Source organism: Ambystoma mexicanum, chromosome 7p (assembly GCF_040938575.1).
Source record: "Ambystoma mexicanum isolate Mex_15411 chromosome 7p, UKY_AmexF1_1, whole genome shotgun sequence".
NCBI lineage: Eukaryota > Metazoa > Chordata > Amphibia > Caudata > Ambystomatidae > Ambystoma > Ambystoma mexicanum.
The window spans coordinates 630441697-630466140 of NC_090939.1; the positions used below are offsets into that span (position 1 = coordinate 630441697).

The following is a 24444-nucleotide window of genomic DNA, read 5'->3' on the forward strand; positions in this document are numbered from 1 at the left end:
CCTGGCACTGTGAGAACATTGAGAATAGAATAACTGGAGAAGCGAGGCATTCTGCAGTACTCCAATTAGCGAAGATTGTGAACTGTGAAGCCAAACAGGAGAACATCCGGGGAAGAGAGTCAATCCTATGGCACTGTGGAGAGATTGAGAATCAAATACCTGGAGAAGGAAGGCATTCTCCTAGAACCGAATAGTGAAATGAAACTATGGTCAATAAGGAATTATGTTTGAGTTGGAATCTTCTTTCTTTTGAATTGGAACTGAAACCTTACAGCACCACAAGCTGGAACTTTGTTTTCCTCTGAAAGAAACTGAGACCTGTAGAAGGGAGTCATTCAAAGATGCGAAATGTCCACTATGATTGGAACTGTAGCTCACTACCCCTTTCTTATTAGTTACAAGTGTGAGGGATAGAAGTAGGCATTTGGACACGACGGTGGACTCTTTATATTTACTTGGACATTTTGACTGATTCCTTAGTTCCTTGGTAGAGGCAGGGAAACACCTCTTAGAGTTAGGGGCAGATAGGTTTCCACTTTATTTTTGCCTGAATAAAAGACTTTGCCAATCACCACGCCACCACTGCATCGGACGTGTGCTTCTACACCGTTACACTATACGTCTTATTGACGCTGAATTAATGAAATAACCAAATAAATCCATAATTCAAGGTAGTTTAACAGTCAGAGTTTCCAAAAACAGTAGCTTTACGTAATTCTGTCAGATGAAGAAATAGATGGTCAAAACTGCTATGATTGGCTGGTAGTGAGGAAATCCCAATGCACGTTCTGCCAATATCTCCAACCTCTACCAAAGGATCTAAATTCTCCTAATGCAGTGATCACTTCACTACACAGAGACATAGTCACTGAAGGCCAGGGGTAAGGGATCCTGAAATGTGGAACTGTGTTGGGTTTAGGACCCAAAACAGTAAAGCTACAGAGGAGAAGCAGTGTACCAGCAAAGCCCATACCCCTTATTCAGCAGGAGCATTACATTTAATCCACCAATGGGAAATTGATGAAACGCAGGAAAAGATGTCCAAGGAGCAATATGAAGCCTCCAGAACATATTAGAAAGCAGTTTTAAATTGTAGCTTAAGCATTTCCAACATAAGGTGTGGTACACAGAATAATATTGTCACGACCCTCGCCCAAAACCCCCTCTGGCAAACCCATTGGCCAGGTGGAGTCAGGACTCGGGCCTCTAGAACCTGGCATCCTCTTCAAAAGCCCTCATGGGGCCAGTCCTGGCGCCTATAGAGCCAGGCTCATACACCATGAAAAACAATGTGCTTGGGAACTACTTTATTGTAATGTCAGCCAACATGGAGGCATCCACATAACACTATGCGGTCTAGTGTTTTAGGTGTGGTAGCCTAAGGACTACTTTACCTGGACTATTTTTTTGGGGCTATTTAAACCACACCCGAGCAAGACAACACGCTTCGCGTTACTTTGCAGCTTGCAACGTGACACTCACCGTGTCCAGCTATTCCCTCGAACCTCGGAGAAGCAGAACCTGCAAGGAGACAAAAGGAACATCATCATCTTACCTGCAGTCTTCATCTTTAAACACTTGCATCTACTAAGAACAGCTTTCTCGAATCTGCATGCCTCCCGGACAGAACGACCTGAAAGAGGAAGATAGAGGCAACATTAAAGAAAGCAGTAGAGACATTTGCAAATTACGAACTGCTCAAAAGGCTTACCTGGCTCGTCGCCTCTCGGCTGGCACCACTCCGGACATTCCACTCGCGCTGAAGAACAGTGCGACCTACAAGGAAGGAAAACACAGATTAGCAAAGGCAAGACTTTGCAACGCTGGGCATAGTGCTTACTTACCGCATCATAGCGTTCTTAATGCGCCATCATTTACCATCAGGGCTCAACCAAGCCAGTTCGCCGCGCTGAAACTCTGCATACCTAAGGGAGAAAAAAGAGACATTTTAAACAAAGAAAGGCATGCAGGATAGCAACAATACTAAAGAACAGCAATAAGACCTACCTGAACAATATCAAACGGGCCGGCGTCAGTGAAGTAACTGGACCGCACTCGCCCATGAAAGGCAACGCGCCCCTGCAAAGAAGGCAGGACGGAAAGCTCGCCTAATTCTACCACAAGGTGAGGACAGGGCGCCAGAGGGACTGAAATCATACGGGGGTGGAGGGAGGATACTTACCCCAGTCGGTCAGTCTTGAACACAGTCCTCCTGTATTTTCAGGCAGAACCTTCCCAGCAGACCACATCAGGGCAAAGCTGAGAAACATACCAGCGAGTAACCCGGCTGGGTGGCGTCACTGTGGATACCAGGCGAGCGTAACAAATATGTTGTGTCGATTGCAGTTTAGACTGGTGTACAGGGTAATGGGATGTCATGGGTTGTCGGGAAAGAAGAACATGTATTAGAGACATTACGTAAAGAAACTCTATACACTTGTCTTTGACATATTTCAAATCTGCAATTAGGACAAAACAAAGCAGTTCCATCCATGTATTGCTGTTTTGTTACTGAATTCAACACTATGTATACTATACAAAGTTAATTATATTCGCTATGTTTTGGTTTTTTTGCAGACTGTTTTGCCAGTTGATGAAAGTTTAACAGAATCTTTAGGAATTCGTTCAAAATATGCATCACTAAGGAAAGACTCTCTACTAAAGTCAGGTAATAAACCAGTCTTCAAAAACAATTTGATGTATGTGTTTGTATCTCCTGTTTCTATTGTGTAGTGTACAGCCAGTCCTTAAATGTGTATGGATGATCAATGCAACAAAATAAGACTGACTAAGAAGGCAAATTATTGGCATTGGGAGTTACATAAAAGGTTAATTCTAAGTGTGAGAAACGAGAGGGTGTCTCACCCGCTAGTCCCCAGGGATTTCTCTCTCAGGTGACCAGACACTGCCATCACCTTTGTATCCAGACCCTGGGGGTGGGCCACTGTGGGAGGATCACCTGGGTGATGGGTCTTCGGGAAGTGGGGGTGAGGCAGCCGATTGTGAGACACAGTATTCTCCCCTTCGAGGGGATTGGGTCCTCGGACGTATTCTATATCTATGACGCACGACGCCCATAGCCTCAGTTCTGTTTTTTCCGCAAACGTGTTCGCTTCGGAGATCTCGACTCTGGAGTTTCTGTTCTTTCTCGGTTCTTCGAAACTGTTCGTATTGTGAAAGTATATTCTTCGTGAAGATGTCGACCTCATCTTCCACCCCGCGTCTGGGCTTTAAGAAGTGCGTGGAATGTGGGTCCAAGATGTCGATGACGGACTCGCACAACGCCTGCCTCTGGTGCCTCGGGGAGGCCCATGACACGGATGACTGTGTCAACTGCCAGTCGCTCACGTCCAAAAACTTGCAGGAGCGCAAGAAGAAGTTGTCGGTAGGTAAGGTGTCCAAGCCAGGAAGTCGAGGTCTGCCGGGCTTTCGACAGACGATTCGAGGGGCGACTCTCTGCATTGTCGTCGGAAGTCCAGTGGGTCTCGGTCACGGAGTCGGTCCTGCCACTCCTCTGTCTCCTCAAGGCACTCCCGGAAGCGCCGTCATCGGTCACCTTCCCCGTCCTCATCCGAGGCTCCGCCCGTCGGATGGGTCGCTTATCCCACCAAGCATGCGACGCCGGAGGAATGGGCTTCCTTGGGGAAGAAAATGTTAGCGAATCTCGAATCGCAGGGCACCGGTCCGTCCACGCCTCCGAGTGGGGTCGGTCGTGATCGGTCGAGAGACACTGCTTGCACGCCTTCGGGCTCGGGTGGTCAGCCCGATTCGCGGGAGAAGTCCCGCTCGGACAAGGGGAATCGTTCTCGTCATGCCCGGTCCAGGTCGCGGTCCTCGACGCGCTCGAGACCGTGTGGTGTCTTCGAGGAAGACTTTGACACCGAGGTCTTCGACGGACTCTTTCGAGGCCTCGCCTCCGAAGAAGTCGTCGACGCCATCGACGCCATCGGCACCCCGGCTGTCAAGGGACACGCTTGGGGCTCCAGCCTCGAGGCCTGTGTCGACGCCATTGATGCTGTCGGCACCGCGTTCGGCATCGACGCCGATTCACTCGACGCCCTTGACGCCTTTCAAGGCTGTTTCGACGGGGGTACCCTGGGGCTCGGTGGAACCCCCTAGAAAGGCTCTGGCCAAGGTCAAGCATGGCTTTGTTCCACATTCTCTGCCTTCTTACCGCCATCTTGAGTTTATTTCAGAGGTGGATGAGGGCTCTGATGATGGCATGGTTCCTGATACGGTGCCAGGCAAGATTCTCTCGGGCCATAGCCAAATTGAGGACCTGCGGCAGTCCCTGCATGATGCCAGTGGACTGGACACCTCTCCGGAGGTGGAGTTTTTTAGGCCTGAGCCTGGCACTCATGCCGACTCCTCATACCGGCACCTTATGTCTAGGGTCACCGAGCACTTGGGGTGGTCTGCTCCCCCAGGGGATTTTCTTCAGGATGACCTTACGGATATCCTCGACCAAGGTCCACCAACTGACCCGGTACTGCCATTCCATATGGCTCTACAGAGGAGGGTGGCAGCGGCCTGGACTGCTCCGGAGAGTCTCCCGGCAGTGGGCAAGTCTTTGCTCTGTGAAAATACCACCCAGCGACCCCTGCTACTTGACCAAGCACCCCACTACGGAGAGTTTGGTGGTGGTGGCGGCTACGGCCCCGGCAAAGCAGGCGGCGTATCCTACCATCCCTCCTGATAGGGGCGACAAGCGTTTTGACGGCTGGGAGAAGAAAGTATTTTCTTCAGGGGGTATGGCGCTTCAGGCGGCCAACTCCGTATGTGCCTTGTCGCGTTTCACGCACACTCTGTGGAACTGTGTTTCCTTGGCGGCTGAACATATTCCCGAAGGGGACGAACGGGATGGTTTCCTTGCCATGGTTCAGGATGGCAAGGATTCCATGTGTGAAGCCGTTCAGTCGGGTTTGGACATGGCAGATTGCGTCAGTCGGTCCATGGCGGCGAGCACCGTAATACGCAAGTTTGTGTGGTTGCGGAAGTCGGGGTTTGCTCCTGATGTGCAGGCCCAGCTCCTCAACATGCCCTTTGACGGGGAATATCTTTTTGGCAGCAAGGCTGACGAGAGCCTTGAGAGGTTGCAGACCTCCAAAGCTGCAGTGAAGTCGTTGGGCGCTGCAGTTCGCCAACCTCTGCCTTTTCTTCCTAGGCGACAGCAATGGAGGGGAGGTTCCTTTCGTTATTACTCATCCTTGGGTAAAGCGAGAGGAGCTGCCAGTCAAAGGGGCCACCCTAGGAGTGCCAGAGGTGGAAAACAACGTACTCGGTGCCAAGGCCGCTCGGGCTGTTGCCTCTTTGCCCTCAGGCAACGCCGCAGCCGCTTCAGCTCAGTCATGAGGCCATGTCCCATGGTTCGCCGGTTGGGGGAAGGCTGGCGCAGCATCTTGCAGAGTGGCACGCCATTACTTCAGATGTGTGGGTTCTGGAGATCATAACCCACGGCTACTGTCTTCCTTTCCGGCAGAGGCCTCCAGACAATCCACCAGGGAATCTCTCTTTGAAGAGTCCGAACCCGCTCCTTGCGCAGGAAATTCAATCCCTGCTGGAGAAACGCGCCATTGAACTGGTGCCTGTAGCGGAGAGGAACAAGGATGGTATTCCCCTTATTTTTTGATTTCCAAGAAAGACGGGGGCTTGAGACCCATCATGGACTTGCGCCGTTTGAACAAACTCCTCAGAAAGGACAAGTTCAAGATGGTTACTCTCTCTCAAGTCCTCCAGGTCCTTCAACTTCAGGACTGGTTGGTGTCTCTCAACCTCAAGGACGCTTATTTTCATCTGCCGATACATCCAAAGCACAAGAAGTACCTGAGGTTCGCGGTTGGCGACTCGCACTTTCAGTTTCAGGTCCTGCCGTTCGGATTGACCTCTGCCCGAGGGTCTTCACCAAGCTCATGGTAGTGGTGGCAGCGCACCTCAGGAAAGGGGGGGATTCACATCTACCCCTACCTGGACGATTGGTTGATCAGGGCGCGCTCTCTCGAGCAAGTACTGGATCATCTGTCAGTCACCTGCCACTCCCTCCACAAGCTGGGCTTCTCCCTCAACTTAAAGAAGTCCCATTTGACACCAACTCAGAGGCTTCAGTACATCGGACCAGTGCTCGACACGTCCCTGGGGCTGTGTTTTCCTCCCTAGGTGAGGGCTCATCACATTCAGCAGATGGTGCACAAGTTTCAGCTTGCCCAGAGTCTCCCAGCGTTTGAGTTCTTGAGATTGCACGGCCTCATGGCATCCTGCATTCTTCTGGTGCCAGAGGCCAGGTTGCGGATGAGATCTTTGCAATGGGCACTCAAGCTCCAGTGGTCTCAGTCCCATGGCAGGATGTCGGACCCTGTTCAGGCGCTGTCTTTGGTCGCCCAGGACCTTCTGTGGTGGGCCGTCGAAGACAATCTGATGAAGGGGCTCCATTTTGGCTACCCTGGCCGGAGGTGACGATCGTGACGGACGCATCCCTCACGGGATGGGGAGCTCATGCCAACGAGTTGACAGTCAGTGGTCGTTGGTCTCCGTCGGAGTCCAGACTCCATATCGATCTGTTGGAGCTGAGGGCTGTCAGGCTAGCCCTCAAGGCTTTTCTGCGGACTGTGCGAGGGAAGAATGTCGTGATCCTGACGGACAACACGGTGGCCATGCACTACCTCAACAAAAAGGGGGGGGCAGGGTCACTTCCTCTTTGCAGGGAGGCGATGCAGCTCTGGTTCTGGGTAATCCCGCAGGAAGTTTCGATCTCGGCAGTTCTTCGGGCCGGAGACGAAAATGAGACGGCGGAAGCTCTGAGCAGGCAGAGCGCGATCTCTCACGAGTGGGAGTTGGCTCAGGAGGTTCTCCTGGAGATCTTCGCCCTTTGGGGGACTCCTCAAGTTGATCTCATCGCCTCCATTGTCAACCGGGAGTGCGAGAGGTTCTGCTCACGGGAATTTCCTCCAAAAGGAGCCTTAGGAGACGTGTTTGTGGTGGAGTGGTCATTCCCACTGCTGTACGCGTTTCCTCCAGTCCCCGTCATCCCGCAAGTACTGCAGAGGTTGCAGAGGTTCGGTTACCGGATAAGCCTCATTGCTCCGGCGTGGGCCCGGAGGACGTGGTACCCAGACCTTCTGGACTTGTCCATCTGCCCTCCACGTCGTCTTCCCTACCGAGACGATCTGCTCTCACGGGAGGGGGGTCAGGTTCTCCATCCAGAGGTCAAATCCCTCAACCTTCACGCTTGGTTTCTGAAAGGTTGAGGTACAAGGATTGGGACCTCCCTGAAGACGTCATGGAGGTGTTGCTCTCGGCCAGACGGCCCGCAACCAAGTCCCTGTACCGTTGCCGTTGACGCAAGTTCTGCGACTGGTGAAGGGTTAAGAATGTGGATCCTTATGCATGTGACATTCCCATGGTTCTGTCTTTTTTGCTTTCTTTGGCCCACAGGGGCTTGCAAGTGGGTACCGTTAAGGGTTACCTGGTGGCGCTGTCCATATTTAAGCGCTCGTCTGAAGAGTGTTCCTATTTTAAAATTCCTTTAATTTCTCGTTTCTGAAAGGGCTCACTAATGTATTGCCTCGGTCACCTTTCCAGGTGCCCGGTTGGGATTTGAACCTTGTTCTCAAGTTTCTGATGGGTGCTCCGTTTGAGCCTTTGCATTCATGCCCTTTGAGACTGTTAACTCTTAAAACTGTATTTTTAGTTGCGGTCACTTCCGCTCGCAGAGTGAGTGAGTTACAGGCACTTTCAGTTAAGCCACCCTTCACTGTGTTTCATAAGGACAGGGTTGTCCTTAGGGTTTGTCCTTCCTTTCTTCCGAAGGTGTTGTCGGAATTTCATTTAGGCCAGAAGGTTGTTTTTCTCGCGTTTTATCCTCCTCCACATCCTGGTAAGGAAGAGGAGAGGCTCCATAGGCTTGATCCTAGGAGAGCGTTAAGCTTTTATATTTCACGCATGTCCCAGGTCAGAGTGGACGATCAACTCTTCATTGGTTACGCTGGAAAGCGTTTGGGCCAAGCTGTGACGAAGCAGACTTTGTCTCACTGGATTATTCTGGCTATCTCTGAGTGTTACCGCTTGGCGAGTAAGGACCCACCGGTCGGCTTGCAGGCCCATTCTACCAGGGGTATAGCTGCCTCTACTGCCCTACAGAGGGTTGTTCCTATTCTTAACATCTGTGATGCAGCCACCTGGGCTTCGGTACATACTTTTGTACGTCACTACTCCCTCGATTCCATTCGTGGGCAGGATCTGGCCTTTGGCAAGGCGGTCTTTTACTCCGCAATTTGATTGGGCATTCTAAATTTCTGGTTTCTAAATTCTTTTCCCACCTCCTTGCATTGGTGGGAGTCTGTCATAGATATGGAATACGTCGGAGGACCCAATCCCCACGAAGAACAAGTTACTCTCTTACCTGGTAACGTTCTTTCGATGGAATGGTCCGACGACGTATTCCTTATCGCTCCCTCCCTGCCTTCCCCGCTACAGAATTTCTTATGCGATTGCAGCTTACGTTTCCGCAAGGCCTTGTGTGTCGGACTGCCTGAAGACTGGTGCCACACGTTCTGGGAAAAAACTACAACTGAGGCTACGGGCGGCGTGTGTTCTACTTATAACATCCAGTGACGTCGGCCGTCGGAGGAGGTCCTCGAGGGCGGTGTATCAACGTCATCGACGCAGGATGAAGACGCCGAAGATTTTCTCAAGCAGCATAGCTGTGGTGATTAAATGTCATAGATATGGAATACGTTGTCGGACCATCCCATCGAAAGAACGTTACCAGGTAAGAGAGTAACTTGTTCTTTTTTGTACATCCAACCCCTCTTTTTTGTAGGATCCAATCACCCAACCACCCCTCCCTCTGCCTCCTTTCTGCACAAACACTAAGCATAGGAAGAGGGCGACTGAGAGTACAAATACCGACTTGTATACATCGTACTGGACATGTCCTGCTAATCGGGTTAGGCAAAGTCAGGCACTTGACTTCAGGTTCTTACACCTGATTCCAGTTAACTCTCTTCACACGGATAAAAGGCGGAACCTAGAGACACACTCTGCGCAAGGTGGAACACGAGCGTGAGCAGGACTTCCCGGGTGAAGGCAAACCTATTGGAGCAGAGCGACGGACCAAGGGATGAGAGCAGCGAGCCGAAAACCCCAAGAGTTCCCTACGGGAGGTTGTTGCCTCCACAAGGCCAGAACCCAATATCGAAGAATGCATTGTGTTTCAAGGACGTCAGCAACCCTCCTGGGTGAACAACAGAGTTGGGGAGGTGAGGCCAAGCCTGTGCTACTAACCTTGACTCGTGAATTGGAAGTCGAAAAAGCGAGAGTGAAGAACACACATCCGGTGAGTCGGCAAGCGACCTGATAGACCGGTGTGTGCTAAGAAAGATTGGAAGTTTGCAACAATATATCGCATTTGAAGGCTGAACACGTGTGAATGAGACGCAAGGAAAGGCAGACCTGCAAATTAACTTTAAAGCAAGAACAGCTGTGGTGTCAGCGATATTGATTAACGGAGTGGCCAGGCAAATAGGAGTAGCCCGCTCGACCGTCTCTGTGAAAGGCGCATTGTTTGAAGTGATAAAAGTAAATGAACTGTAAAAGCAAAAGTGAACAAATTTAACCCTGAGTGAAGGAGAGAGGAAAAGTTGATCATTGAATTCTAAGTTGAAGTGGTCCTGCGGTGGTCCATAAAAGAAGCCCCACTTATTCGAAAGTCTTCAACATCTGAAAACAGGTCTGAGCGCGATTGAGGGAGACCCAAAGTGTAAAAGGTTTGGGGAAGGGAGCCCAGCAAGTGTTGGTCAACACTGAAAGGTCTGAGCCTGATTGAGAGGAACCAATGTTGAACTGGGAAAGGTCTGAGCCCGGCAGAGGGGTACCATCGTTGAACTTTTGTTTTCTTTGAAGAGGTCTGAGCATGACAGGTGGGGGACCGCTGTGAACATTTAGTTTTGTTGCTTGGGGAGCCTTTAATGTGGAAGGCCAGGCGGGCTTCGATATGTTCCAAACTGTTTCAGTGTTAAAGCCCAAGCCAGAGTGTGTCATCCTGCCTATATTCCGTGCTGTCTAAACATGGGGAGGAGAGCTGATTCAGCCACATTTATTCTTTGTCGAACATTGATTTTTCCTTTTATATACATACCTCTTTTACACTCTTTTTTTTGTACAAGAGATAGGGCAGGCATTAGGTTTTGTTAGCATAGCCCATTTTGATTTGACAGACACAACTAAGACTGGTTTCTTTATTATTTGATGGTCCAGACGACTAACCTCTTAGTTATAGGGCAAAGTAGGAGTTTTTCCAAGCCTCACGAAGTTAATAAAGGTTTTAAAAATAATATATTTTGTGTCAGTGTCATACTTGTGATGCCATGCCTCTCCTACATAAGCCACAAAAGGCACTGGGTGCTCTGGCCATTCCATACTTCAAGCAACATTTAATTATGTTTTGGCTGTGCACCAGTTTTGTAAGGTTTAATGAGCAGTCTTTGCTAAGAAGAGTCGGCTGTACTATTAAAGCCATGTACTGTAAACCACTTACTGACGTTCTTATGGGCATGGTAAATTGCTCTAACATTATTTTCATGTCCCTTGGTGCAGGTAATCTTCAGCATGTTCTCTTACAACCTACCCTGAACCCCATGTGTTGTTAGTCTACCAAAGTAAACTGAAAATGGCAGAGAAGGAGAGCCAGTTCTTGCAGTTAATAAAACCAATGGACTATGATACATGGTTGATTATTCTGCAGGTTAGAACATCTGTAAAAGCAATTGTTTAACCAATATACAGACAACTAGAAAGTGAATATGTGATTACTTATGCAAGAGAACAGCTGTTAATGATATAAGCCTTCTTCGGGCCTAAAAAACCGTTTGAGTGTATGCTACTTAAATGTAACTTGGAAACATGTTTTAACCTGGCCAACGCCAATTCACCAGTTTTTTTTTAATGCAATGTTTTCAGAGACTTTTTATCAGGCAGCATTGTTGATGACTTGGGCAAAGGTAGATCTTTTTGATTGCCACCAGAACTACTCATTGATGATGTCAAAATCGCATTGGCATATATTATATACTGGCCATATCACGTATTTCCCAAATTATTGCACATACCATTTCTAGACACGGTTATGTTTAGCTAGTCTTCTCTGGTCTTGCATTTCAGATTGCAATTGTTATAATAGCACCGAAACCTCTCACCCAAGTAATAACACATGATGTTTCCAATATTCTTTCAGTGTTCGGTGGAGCCATTTGTAGGATGTACCGTTTTCCCACGACAGATGGAAACCACCTCAGAATACTGGAACAGATGGCTGAGAGTGGGCTCTCTCTGCACATTCCCAGACAGTTTGTAAAACTGTTGTTGGAAGAAGATGCAGCAAGGTAAGGAATACTAAGTCTGCTGCTTATGTACAAGGCTTCAAGTAATTATCCACTTGGAGAAGGTGCCAACAAAACAATGTTTAACTCCCAAAACTCTGCAATTATAGTGTGCGAGATAATGCAGCAAATGTGATCCCATAGACTGCTTGCGATATAAGTGTAGTTTGTTATTTGTGTCATCAGTGTTTCAGCTGTTATTGAACTGATAACTTGATAGTCTTAGAAATCAGTACATCTTGCGACTGTTGGGATATACGAGCCCTGGAGAGTCTAAAGGCTATGTCTACTTTCATGGTCCATTTGTGCCTTAAGTAGCCATACTGAAGAGACTGACCATAGTGCAGTCTGATATATGCTCCAGCCCACTAATTTTTAGAGAATACCTCAAATGTTTTATTGCATTTATAAGGTACTTAGTAGCATATGGATAAGTGTGGGGGAAGAAAAAAATATGTTCCTTGTTCATGGCAAACGGTGAGATAACTTTCAGATCGTTTGGTTAGATGCTGGTGTATTGTGTGATAGTTTTAATGTGCTGCTGGGGCTGATGAGTGGGCTGTTTGAACAAGCTGAAGCAGGTCCGGACAAAATTAAGTAAATCATTACCTTTTATTAGCTTTAGACTGTAAGACATATCCTTACAGCCTGCCCATTGCTTCTTGATCAAAAGGCCTACCTTTTGATAGAAGCTATTAAGGACATAGAAGCTATTAAGAATGATCAATATTGGAGCCGCGTCTATTCAGGAGAGTCTCTTGGGATTTCCTCAGCAGCTTATTTTATATGGAGAGATTTTGATAACAATTTGAATTCTAATGTATAAATTACCCTTAGGTTGATTCTTAACGATATTATGATGGTTTTAGTGACAGTACAATTACTTTTTGGAATAAATGCTTTGTTTGTATCATGTGGATTTATTTGATTGTTATTATGAGCACCAATGGGGAAGTTTATGTTGTATTATTATATTGTGTTTTATAATCTGTATGTACTAATGAGGAATACATTGTTTAATTAGGAGGTTTTGTTGAAATTGTGTAAAGGTCATTATTTAACCAAATGCACAAATAATAAAATATATATTTTTAAAGTATTGTTTTTATCAAACAACCACCCTGTACCCCTATAAATATACTTATGCCTGTGTCTCATATAATGTCTTCGTTTGCATTCCCAATGAGACGTCCATCTTAATTCATTGTCAACTATCAGGCCCAAGTATTTATAATCAGAGTCCTCATCAATGACCCTATGGTTTAACTTCCATGTATACTTTCTGATTGATTTACTCGAAGAGGCAAAGACCATTGTTTTCTTCTTGTCAATATTTATGATTAATCCATTCATACTAGCATACTGGGCTAGGGCATTCAGCTGGGTTTGCAGGCCTTTTGGTGTATGATCTATCAGCCGCATATCGCCTGCATATCCCAGCCATCCTACTTTAAGCTTTCCAAATTTAACTGGGCAGACCTCTGGCAAAGCCAGCATTTCACCAAGGTCAACGAGGTATGACATGGGATTGGGGCCGGTATGCAGCCGTGTTTAAGCCCTCTTAGTTAACTATTCCGATGTACAACCTTTCCCATCCAGACGAATACAAACTCTAGTGTCCACATGCAGCTGCATTACCATTGACAATAGGCCAGCTGGTATATTTCAATATGTCAATTTTCACCAGAGCAGATTTCTTATGACCGTATCGAAAGCCGCCCTGAAGTCAATGTACGCACAGTATACAGGCAGTTTTCGTATGTACCAAGCGTGCTCCACCAGCAACTCTAGTGTGATTACATTATGCATCGTACTGTTTTTTTGTCTAAAGCCAGTCTGATTCGCAGGCACTATATTTTCAGCCTCACTCCAACTCCACAACTCTTCTAGTAGAATACCTGCAAAAAAGTATGCTGGAATATCCAACATCGCCAATAAGCGATAATTGGACTGGCTTTTTCAAGAGACTTTTTTATACATTTTGAGGATATTACTATCTTTCCATGTATTCGGTAGCCTCCCCGTATTACTAATACATGTGAACAATCTATGCAATGCATATGCCCATAGCCAATGATTAATTTTGACAGTGCATTGCATGTCTCATCAGGGCCAACCTCTCAAGATGATTTTAGGCTTTTTATTAGTTTGACTAAATCCCCTACCGTTATCTCACAAACCCAAGGGGCATTTTTTATCTACCATATATGTTGGTTCCTGTGGGCCAACAACCAATGTTCTTGTTATGTGCTTTGTCTAATCATTATTGGTCCCACTATCAATGGGGTGACTCTTTCTTTGGAATTATTTATTGCATTGCACATATGTCGGTAGTCTTTCTTTTGAGCATATGATGACAATTGCAACCATGTTTCCTTTTCTACAGACACAAAGTACTCTCTCAGCCTTTTCTGATATTCTTCTTTGGCTGATGTAATCGCCTCTTTAATTCTTATGCTGCCTGGCTTTTTAGGCACCCCATATATAATCTCTTGAATTTTATACCGGATTGATCTTTTCGCCTCTTGGATTGTCTATCAAATGGCCGCTTCTCATTCCCCTTACCGTTCCACCTTACCATACTTCTCTTGTATGCTTGCCTCGTCTGGCTTCCCTTAGTTATGTTGTCCACCATGGTTTCAAAGCTACCAATCACACGACTCTCCCCATGAGTAATACAGCTCCAGAAATTGCAATACATTATATTTCGTTTCGGCCACTATATTAGCACACTTCAAGGAAGCAAAATTCCATTGTGTTCGATTATTTCCATTATTAATATTGACATTTAACTCTCCACTGTTATCATAGTGCCACGTTCACATTCTATGCACAGGGGCAGATGGCCACTTTCCTCTCTGAAATAATATAGCCATGTCTTTAACCAGCCGCATCACTGCCCCCTTCCCAAATATGTAGTGTAATGAATATAGCAACATCGTCACTAATCCCCTGGAGCGAATCTTCTTTTACGTGGCCAGGGAAAGGCAGAAGCTACCTGAATCTGACCCTGGGGGTGACTATCTGCGGCAGTACCACATAGGGGAGGACAATCTCCATGGAGATAGGAAAAATTAGACCAACATAACCTTGCAACCATAAGTCCTGGTAACACCCATATGCCTTTACTACCTGTCTGTATGGTTTATTGTGATGTGTATCAAGAAAGCCTAGGTCTCCTCAACCATCCACCCTATTTACACCCCTTGACCCTTTTTAGTACTGAGATGAGTAAGAGGGAGGGAGCAGTGAAGATGACCAGCAGTGGTAAGCCCACGCCATGTTCCAGTCTCTGGGAAATGCTTACCAATGCTGGGAAGTTTAAAGTGGACACAGCTAATCAGAGGGGGAGAGAGAGGCAAAGACAGTTTGTAACTTGTTATGACGCCGGTCGGGATGCCAGAGACGAGCAGATGGTGAAAAACACTGTGGTGGCTGTCACCAAGGACGTGCAGCATGAGCGGGCTGAGAGAAGCAACATTGATGAATGGCCACAGGCAGCTAGAGCAACCAAAAGCAGGGGAAGGCGAAGTGAAAGCCAACCGGCTAACAGGACGCACGCTTAGCAAGTGAACCACAAGGAGAGAGGAAGAGCCACCCAGTAAACCCAAAGAAAGCAAAGGGGGTGCCGGAGTGCCTGAGGGTAAATGCTGCGTTGAGTTTACAGTGCGTCAGCGCCCAATTTAAGCCAGTAAAGAAACTAATGTGAACAATGTTAAGAACGCGTCCGTGACCCAAGACTACAGAAGCAGAATTGATCGATATAAATGTGTACAGCGATGAACCAAGGTCAAAGACCCAATATTTGAAAAGTGAAGTGGAAACAAATGTGTACTTTGTCAAGAGACTGGCACTGGCCCAATTTTGGAGAAATATTATTTTGTTGATGTAAAGAAAGTGTGAACAAAGGAAGGAAAAGCCCTGTCAGTCTAGTCAACCAGGCAAACAGTGAGTCTGGCACTCCCAAGAGCGAGAAGAGAAACAAAGTGATATCCTCATAGGAGCGTAAAGCAGGAATAAGAAGGGGAGCGAAGTAATATCGTGGCAGGAGAGTAAACCATGAGTGAAAACGAAAAGCAAACCTGAAATTGTGGAACATGGATAGGTGAATGGGGAAAGAGGGAAGAAGCCATGGCCCTTTCTGAGGATTGCTAAGAAGATTGCAAAATACCCTGGCAGGGGAGTGTACCAGGGGTAGAAAGTGTGAGGAGTTGAACACTCAAAGGAACCGTGTGCGTAAAGGAGACTCAAGCGAAGGCTCACCCCTCTTGGGTTGATTTGTACTAACTGTGATCAAGTGACATCCAAACTACCATAAGAAATCTAGGGGAAGGGATGACCTTTTCCTGGCAGAACTTTATTTCTTTTCTGTTTTTGCACTTTGGAACTGAGAGCTTTGGAAGAAAGATACAACTGTGTAGTTTACCAGAACCCCCTTGTACACATTATGTTTAGTTTAGAGTGTAAGGGTTAGGTTAGGCTGTTTGAAAACAGGACAGAAGACATTGGGCCTCATTACGACCCTGGCGCTAAGGGGTTAACGGCGCTGTAAAAGGCTGCGGCGCCGTTAACCCCTTAGCGACTAATTACGAGGTCCCTTTGCGGAACCCGACCTTAACTGGACCAGCCGTTAAAGTAGGGACCCGCAAAGGGACCTTGAAGGTAATTACGGTACCGCAATTTGCGGTACCGTAATTACCGCCTTCCCCATTCCCATTGAGCCCTATGGGGCAAAAATGGGAATGGGGAAGGGCCAATGGTGCATGGGGAATTACCGCCCCGCCAACCTTGGAATGGGGTGGTAATTCCCCATTGCACCATGGTGGACTCGTTACAATACCGGCAGCAACCATGGTGCTAATAGCTCCATTGGTTACCGCTGGTGTTGTAATGAGGGCCATTCTTTTGTTTAACATCTGGTCAAAGCCTTTCCTTAGTCTTGTTGAGGCAGGGAAACCCCTCTTAGGCTTAGGGATATATAGGATTCCTCCCAACCCTTTTTATTCTTTTCTGGAAATACATGTCTATAACCAATGCCTGACATGCACTTGTTATGTTATGTTATGTTACTTTGCATTTATATAGCGCCTTATATACCATTGGTATGGTCTGAAGGCGCTGGTAGGTTGAACGCCCTTGGGAACCGAAGCTCAGGTAAGTAGAGAGAGTAGAAGGAGTCAAAAGGTGCTTGTGAGCACCGGGTATGTGTGCAGCTCATGCAGTATTCGTGTAATAGCTGCTTCATAGCGGTAGGTGTGGTGGAGAGAGATCAGGTGTATGTGTTCGCTCTGGTAGGATTTATCCAGACCGAATGTGGCTGCGTTAGGCCTGAGGAGAACGCCTGGCTGGGGGGGGGTGTAACCAGCAGTGTTTACTTAGAATGATGTGGAGTGAGCGGCGGATGTTGGTTTGAGAACAGTTATATCGAATGGTGTCATAGTATCCCTGTGTTCTATTTGAGTGGTGATGTAAAGGCGAGAGTAAGCGTGGTGGTGTGATATGATGAGTTGTATGCTCTTTCAAACGTTCTCTGCATTCCAAACCGTACTATATACGTCACGTAAGTCTATGCGCTCCAGTCCGTTCCATGCACTCCTATCCGCTCCATGCACCCAGTCTGCTCGATACACTCTGGTCTGCTCCGCGCACTCATGGATTCCAGACCGCCCCGCGCGCTCCAGTCCGCCCTGCGCGCTCCAGTCTGGCCTACGCATGCACCCTTGTCTGCTCTACACATGTACTCTTGTCTGCTCCACGCATGTACTCTAGACTGCCCCACGTAAGTACTCATGTCAGCCCCACGCATGCCCTCCTGTTTTCCCCACGCATGCATTGTCTGTCCCATGCTCTACTCATCCATTCTACTCATCAGTATTGGACGCAATCAGTGCTAGTTCGTTCTACGTACTCATCCTCTCTATGCAACACGTCCGCTCACTCTGGGCACTCGTTCGATCCGGCATTCACCCGCTTTATGCCTCACACGTACTATGCATTCACCTGTTTTACGCACTCATCTCGTCTATGCACTCATCCCCTTCTAGGCACTCATCCCCTCTAGGCACTCATCCCCTCTAGGCATTCATCCTCCTCTAGGCATTCATCCTCCTCTACGCACTCATCCATCCCCCTCTACGCACTCATCCATCCCACTCATCCATCCCACTCATCCATCCCTCTCTACGCACTCATCCATCCCCCTCTACGCACTCATCCATCCCCCTCTACGCACTCATCCATCCCCCTCTACGCACTCATCCATCCCCCTCTACGCACTCATCCACCCCCCTCTACGCACTCATTCATCCCCCTCTACGCACTCATTCATCCCTCTCTACGCACTCATTCATCCCCCTCTACGCACTCATTCATCCCCCTCTACGCACTTGTCCCCCTCTACGCACTTGTCCTCCTCTACGCACTTGTCCCCCTTTACACGCTTATCCCCCTCTACGCGCTCATCCCCCTCTACGCGCTCATCCCCCTCTACGCGCTCATCCATCCCCCTCTACGCGCTCATCCATCCCCCTCTACGCGCTCATCCATCCCCCTCTACGCGCTCATCCATCCCCCTCTACGCGCTCATCCATCCCCCTCTACGCGCTCATCGATCCCCCTCGATGCGCTCATCCATCCCCCTCTACGCACTCATCCATCCCCCTCTACGCACTCGTCCCCTCTACGCACTCGTCCCCTCTACGCACTCGTCCCCCTCTACGCACTCGTCCCCCTTTACGCACTCGTCCCCCTCTACGCACTCATCCTCCTCTGTGCATTCATCCTCTTCTACACGCTCATCCCGCTCCCCACCCTCATCCTCTTCTACACGCTCATCCCGCTCCCCACCCTCATCCGCTCCCCGTCCTCATCGGCTCCCCCCTCATCCGCTCCCCACACTCATCCGCTCCCCACACTCATCTGCCTTAAGCATTTGTGCTTTTCACGCGTTCAACAGAAATATCCTGTTCTATCTAATTATCTCTTCACTCATCATCTTTGTACACTCATCCGCTTTATACACTGATCCGCTTTATGCACTGATCCGCTCCATACATTCGTCCGCTCCGTGCACTCGTCCGCTCCATACACTCGTCCGCTCCAAACACTCGTCTGCTATAAACACTCGGCCGCTCCAAGTATTCGTCCGCTCCATACACTTGACCACTATAGTGTATGGAGTAGCCAGTAGCCAATAGTGCCAGTGCTCATCCCACAAAGCCTTGTGAACTCTCTATGTGCATCACCATAACAATGTCCATAAAGCATTCAAAAATTATTCAAATAAAGGATCTTCGCCCACTCAATCCCCTTTAGATCAGTACATTCCTTTTCTTTTGGAGAGGAAATCCTACTGTCCATGAATCCACTTATATCAGGGGGGATACGCACATTCAAATCTTCAGACACAAGTATTCGGACAGCCTCAATATTTTCACTCAATATTTCCCTTACCACATTCACATTGCTAACATGTGACTTAGCATCCAGAAGCTCTGTAATGAATCCTTTGAATTCATCACTAATTCCTCATCAAGAATCTCCTCCCGTGTGGCCAGGAAACAGCAGCCGCTACCTGACCCTGGCCCTGACCCTGGGGTGGTGGTATTATGAGGGAGGATCACATGGGAGGAGACCGCTGTAGGGGGAAAGGTGGTGACCCCATTAGGAGGGACACAGTATTCTTCACTTCTTCATGAAGAAGACTTCACCATTCCTAAATTCTTGATGGCCTGTTGTCACTTTACAAATCCCTCTCATTGTAAAACCCCCAAACTCTTTCCTGCAAAACAGTCTGAACAGAAAATCACTCACACCTTATATATACATTTAACATCTCCTGTCTCTGATCGTTTTTTTAAAACAAAAATCTAAAGCAGTGTAACTTTCTAAGACCTAAAAATCCTATGGACTCCAACTTCCAGAAAGCTACAAGTACTGAGAGGAAGAAGGAGTAAATGTGGATTGCTTGTTACAATGGCAATCAGCTGCGCAGAACATTTAAATATTGAGAAGTGAAGGTGAAGAAGAGATGCAGAACGGGCGAAGCGGGAAGCAGAACGTAAGGCAGAAGCAGACACAAAGAAACAGACTGTGCTGTTGGGAGGCAGACACTTCCAAGCAACCACTTGTAAATATAACTTACCGGAGAGGCGTTAGACCGGGAGAAGCAAAGCAGATGCCATGGAAGAACTGCAGCAGCAGCAGCGAAGCTTTTAGGAACACGGTTTTATCAAACAGCAGTTCTACTAGCAAATGAAAGCGCAGCCGGCGGGAGAACAGAATGAGGGTCTGCAAAGCATGGAAAGCGTTCCCAGAGTGCAACCTCCACTGCAGCAACATGCCACGGGTCGGAAACACCATCACACTGTTGAGTCTGCTCCTAGGTGCTGGGGACCCCTGGCCATGCCAACAGGCCTATGAACAATTGAAACATTATTTTGAATACCAACCAAGTAAAATAGAATGACAGAATTTACACAAATCCTCATATAAGAGAAGTCGTCACTATAGGGAAGGTTGGAGTAAATGTCATCACAAGCAGATGAACATTAATGAAGAAGTTGAAAGGCAAAATCTGTACAAGTCGCCATACATGAGATGTTAATTTGGGGAAAATTGGAACAAGTATTGCCACAAGCAAAGGAATAATAGTGAAAAAGTTAAGTCTCCATATGTAAGCTGTCTATATGCGGGAAGTTGGAACCAGTAGCATCTAAAGCCAATGAAGTATAAACAGTGAAAGAGTACAACTGTATTATACTGAAAGAGAACATTGTAAGAAGTCCTGATGAAATAAGCACATCAGACAGTGAGCCTTTGGGAGAAAGGTACCTGGGAGTAGAGTATACCAGGGGATCTACAAAACGCAGAAGGGGATTCCTGGCAGAGGAGTATACCATGCAATCCATATAAAACAAATGAATGAAAAAAAGACATTGTGAAAAGGTACCTGGCAGCAGAGTATACCAGGGGCTCTAATGAAATTACTGAAGGATTTCTGGCAGGGCAGTATACCAGGAGATCCCTCTAAGAAGTTGTTCTTCAAAAGTTATTGTTTGAAAAAGACACATTTTGCCAGCCTTATAGTGTTAAATGGAAAGAGACATTTCTGCTACTCTTAAGGAACCATTGTTTGAAAAGGACATTTTCACTATCCTACCAGAGAAAGTCCATGGGGAAGGGAGCCACCCATTGGATCCACGGATTGTTTTGTTGGATTTTTCATATTTTGTTTTGTATGCTTTTTTTAATGAATCTAAAGCATAAACATTGACCCTATACCTTTGGTTGTTCGTTTGTAGTGTGAGGTCAGATACATTGTGGACACAAGCACAGTTTGTATAATTTTGATGACAAGACACAGACTGATCTTTAGTTTTAGTTTTCTAGACAGGGAACCTCTCTTTAGGATAGAGACAGAAAGGCCTTTATCCAACCCTTTTATTTTAATAATTGTGTCCGCCTCTCATTTCTGACTCGTCACAGATCATAGACATGAACTATCATGAAATCATCCAGCCTATCCTTTTCTCCAGTCATCAAGCCTACGAGAACCAGTTCTGTACTTCTTGTGGACTTCACTATAGTGCAAGGAAGGCGGACTGACCTAGTGATCCCTCCTTTATGTCTACCCTTTTTACCCTTCACTGCCACGGCATGAATCGAAGATTCTCCATCCAACTCTACTGCCGAGGTTTCCTGCAGTAGTAATATGCAGAAGAGGTCAAGATACTCAAAACAGCCCCCCCCACCTCTCCCTTATAGTGCGATGACCCCCCTCGTATTCCAAGAGCTCGTATTCCATTACAGCAGGGCCTTTTTGCAAAATGCTTTTGATGGGCCTTAGGCAGTCATTGCCTATATCCTTCATCCAGATCACCATTTCTTAAGCCCCCTATCCATCCAACGTCATCCCTCAATTGTCTAGTCACATTCATATCATCCTGCTTTTTATATTCCAAATGTTTACCATTTCTCCTTTCCACATAGTCTAATTGACAATGGAGCCAATTACTCTTCTCCACTGCACGAAACTCACTGGTTCCTACATTACTGTACTTATTAGCCGTTATTGTAGCTTGTGAGCAGCTGTAGCCTCTCTTAAATAGCTCATCCTCATAGCTAAGAATGAAGTCCAGAACAGCCTCAGAGGTAAACCAAATATTGGATGTAATATTTCTTGCATTCTCAACCTGATCCACTATTTTTAAATCATTATTAGTGATAGCATGTAAAGGAACCACACTCTGTAGTATCTGTAGTACTATAGTACTGTTAAGGGTAGGATGTTTATCCAAGTCAAAACCACCTGCATTTTCAAAACCTTCTGTCTATCATCTGTGTTGCCCTTTCTCTCATCTCACACTATGCACAGCACCTTTTCAATATCTTGGGAGGCTCTTATGCTCACATCAGGAGCACTACACGTGCTTGTTTGTGATGTTGCATCTTTATACTTTGTTTGCAAGGGCGTATGCACTAGTTGTAAGAGTACCTTCAGATCTTCTAATACCGCCTCATCTTTCTTGACTTATTTTTTTTCCCGCCATTCTTTTTTCAAGCTATCATCTACCCTCCTCTCTTCCAACCCACCGTGAAACTTTAAGCCCTAAAGAATGTTTGAATATCTGTGTTAGTCTGTGTCCCTAAAGATGTACCATTCAGACTCTCAGTTTCTATCTCCGGAGCGTCTATCGCTGCATTCCCTCTGATTCTGCTGTTCTTAGTACTACCTTTTTATCAGCTCCACTTTTCTTCCCTTTCCGTGGTGCCACATGTCTCATCTTCAATTCTGTCTGGGTTATCACACTCCTTATTTTCAATCTGACCTACCATATTAGCTTCAGTTATTTCTGCTTCCTTCCTATTCTTATTCTGATTAGTATTGCCATAAGTCAATGCTTGATAGACCAGTCTCTTCTTTCCTTTCCCTAGTTTCATTTTCCTCCCCTTCCGCTTATCCTCAATAGAGTAAAATTCATTCATATTAGTCATATTGTGCGTTGGGACTGCAGTCTCGTTAATACCCATCTGGCTTTGATCTCACACAAGTTGGTCACCTGCCACTTTCCACATATCCACAACATTAGTTCAGCAACAGTCCTGATCTTCCCTACACAAACATTTTGTCTCATTCACGCCGCTGATTCCAGCCCTATGCTCAACAGTACAACATGCACCATTTATAGTAGCAACATTTGTTCATCTAATTTGGCTTCCACCCTCTCCGATTTCCTCCTTACGGATATGAGGCAATTCTCCAATATCAAGAACATAGTTGCCGATGATCGACTATCTCTATTTAAAACAGAATGATCTAACTCATCACGTTCCTCCTGCTCTGCTGTTTAGCCCTTCTCCATTTTCGAGCTGTAAATGAGGAGAAGACTCAGCAGAAAAAGTTGGCTCTGCATGTATGTCAACTGGGTTAACCACCAGGTACCCCCTTTTTGGGCACTGATCACTTGTACCGATCTCCCTCTCCATTTCCCCCTAGATACTAACATATTAGCCCTCCAAGTGACATTGGGTCCTTAATGTTCACCACATACCCCTCCTCATTTGTCCTTAATGTTCACCACATACCCCTCCTCATTTTCTCCCTCACATGGTCTATCTTCTTGATTTAACCCATATCCATTAGTCACAGAGGACTCCTCCCCCTGATTTAATTGGAGGGAGGTGACCACCCTATTAATAAGTTTAGATCCCAGACAATTCAAAGAGGATGTAAGTTTGGCCTTTATATTCATCGCAGTACCTTTTAGTATTCACAGCAATCTCATCCCACTTGTGAAAAAGGTTATTGATTTTCGTAGTTGGTCACTGCTTTTCCTCCACCATTGAAGCTCCATATCGTCTTTAATGGACATTTATGCAGGTACCTAAGAAGGTACGTACACTAAGGAGGTTCAGCATACTCTGCCGCCCTCATCATTTCCTCATCTTCTACTATGGGGGTAGTTCAATCGGCCTATTCCACCAGCACAAATTCTGGCATGACTGTTACATCCGCCATCTTTACCAGTCTGCGGAACGGGGATGCGATTTGCGCATGGCCCTGTCGGGCTACTGTAGCGCTGCTTAAGCACTCTCTCCCCTTTATGTCTGGCTCCTAATTAGCAACTCAGAAGGACTACACCCAACAGTAACTGCTTGCAAAGCTTTCCGTAATAAGCAGTCCTGGTAGATGAAACGCCGGGTTGGAACACAGGTTCACTCTCAAGCTTTTAAAACAGCAAATGTGCCACTTCAGCACTCTCTCCCCTTTGTGTCTGGCTCCAAATTAGTAGCTCCAAAGAACTTAGCCCAATAGTCAGTGCTTGCCTACCACATCAGTTCCGCTAGCTGGTGTCAGAAATTATTTTGCGAGGCCATTTGGATGAAGCTCTTTACCTTTCATCACCTCCTCATTCAGCAACTGTTCATTTGTGCACTTTATTTTTCCTCTTGAGTCCTCCATAGGTACCCCCTCAAATGATGGATGGAAGCCTACCTTTGTTTTCCAGTGACCGTCTTTTGTTCTCAGAGGACTTATTTCTGCTGGTCCCCTCTTTAAATTTCCCCTGAGCAACATCAGGAGCTTTGGTTAACCTAAATGTACGCAATCTCTCCCTATATCTTTGTAGCAATGGTCACCATCATATTCCTATTTCCTGTTCTCTTTTCTCTAGTTGTGGGTGATCTGATCCCTGGTACATAACTGGAACAGTTTTGTTAGCAAAAATGGCCTTTAACTTTAGAGAAAAAAGCCAAGCACATGTGTGGCCACACCCCTATATACAGCACCACTCTCCTCTATGCTCTGCCTTCTGCTTTGCCCACCATTCCTTGATTCTGTGTATGTTTGGTACTGTTATCCTTTCCAACTCTCTGCTTTTTGGCCTTTTTTCATTTTCTTAGAATTTTTCCTTCTATCTGGTAACTATGGTTTCAGGCATCTGGCCCCTTTGCCGTTACTGATATCGGTATAAAACTTAGAAGAAAAAAACCAAATCGACGAAAATGTTGTCCACGTAGAGGAGTATGATGCTGTGGACATCCTTTTGCAAGTAATGACTGTGATACAGAC

The 24444-nt window shown here is 46.7% G+C and overlaps 1 protein-coding gene across 16 annotated transcripts in view; it reads left to right on the top strand.

The window, feature by feature from the left end:
* INPP4A (inositol polyphosphate-4-phosphatase type I A) overlaps positions 1–24444 on the top strand; it is a 2396889-nt gene that overhangs the window by 1222302 nt on the left and 1150143 nt on the right. For all 16 annotated transcript variants that reach the window (XM_069636670.1, XM_069636669.1, XM_069636663.1 and 13 more), the window contains 2 exons: positions 2578–2668; positions 11228–11375. In XM_069636670.1, coding sequence (XP_069492771.1) covers positions 2578–2668; positions 11228–11375 — 239 coding nt within the window. The remainder of the gene's footprint in view (positions 1–2577; positions 2669–11227; positions 11376–24444) is intronic.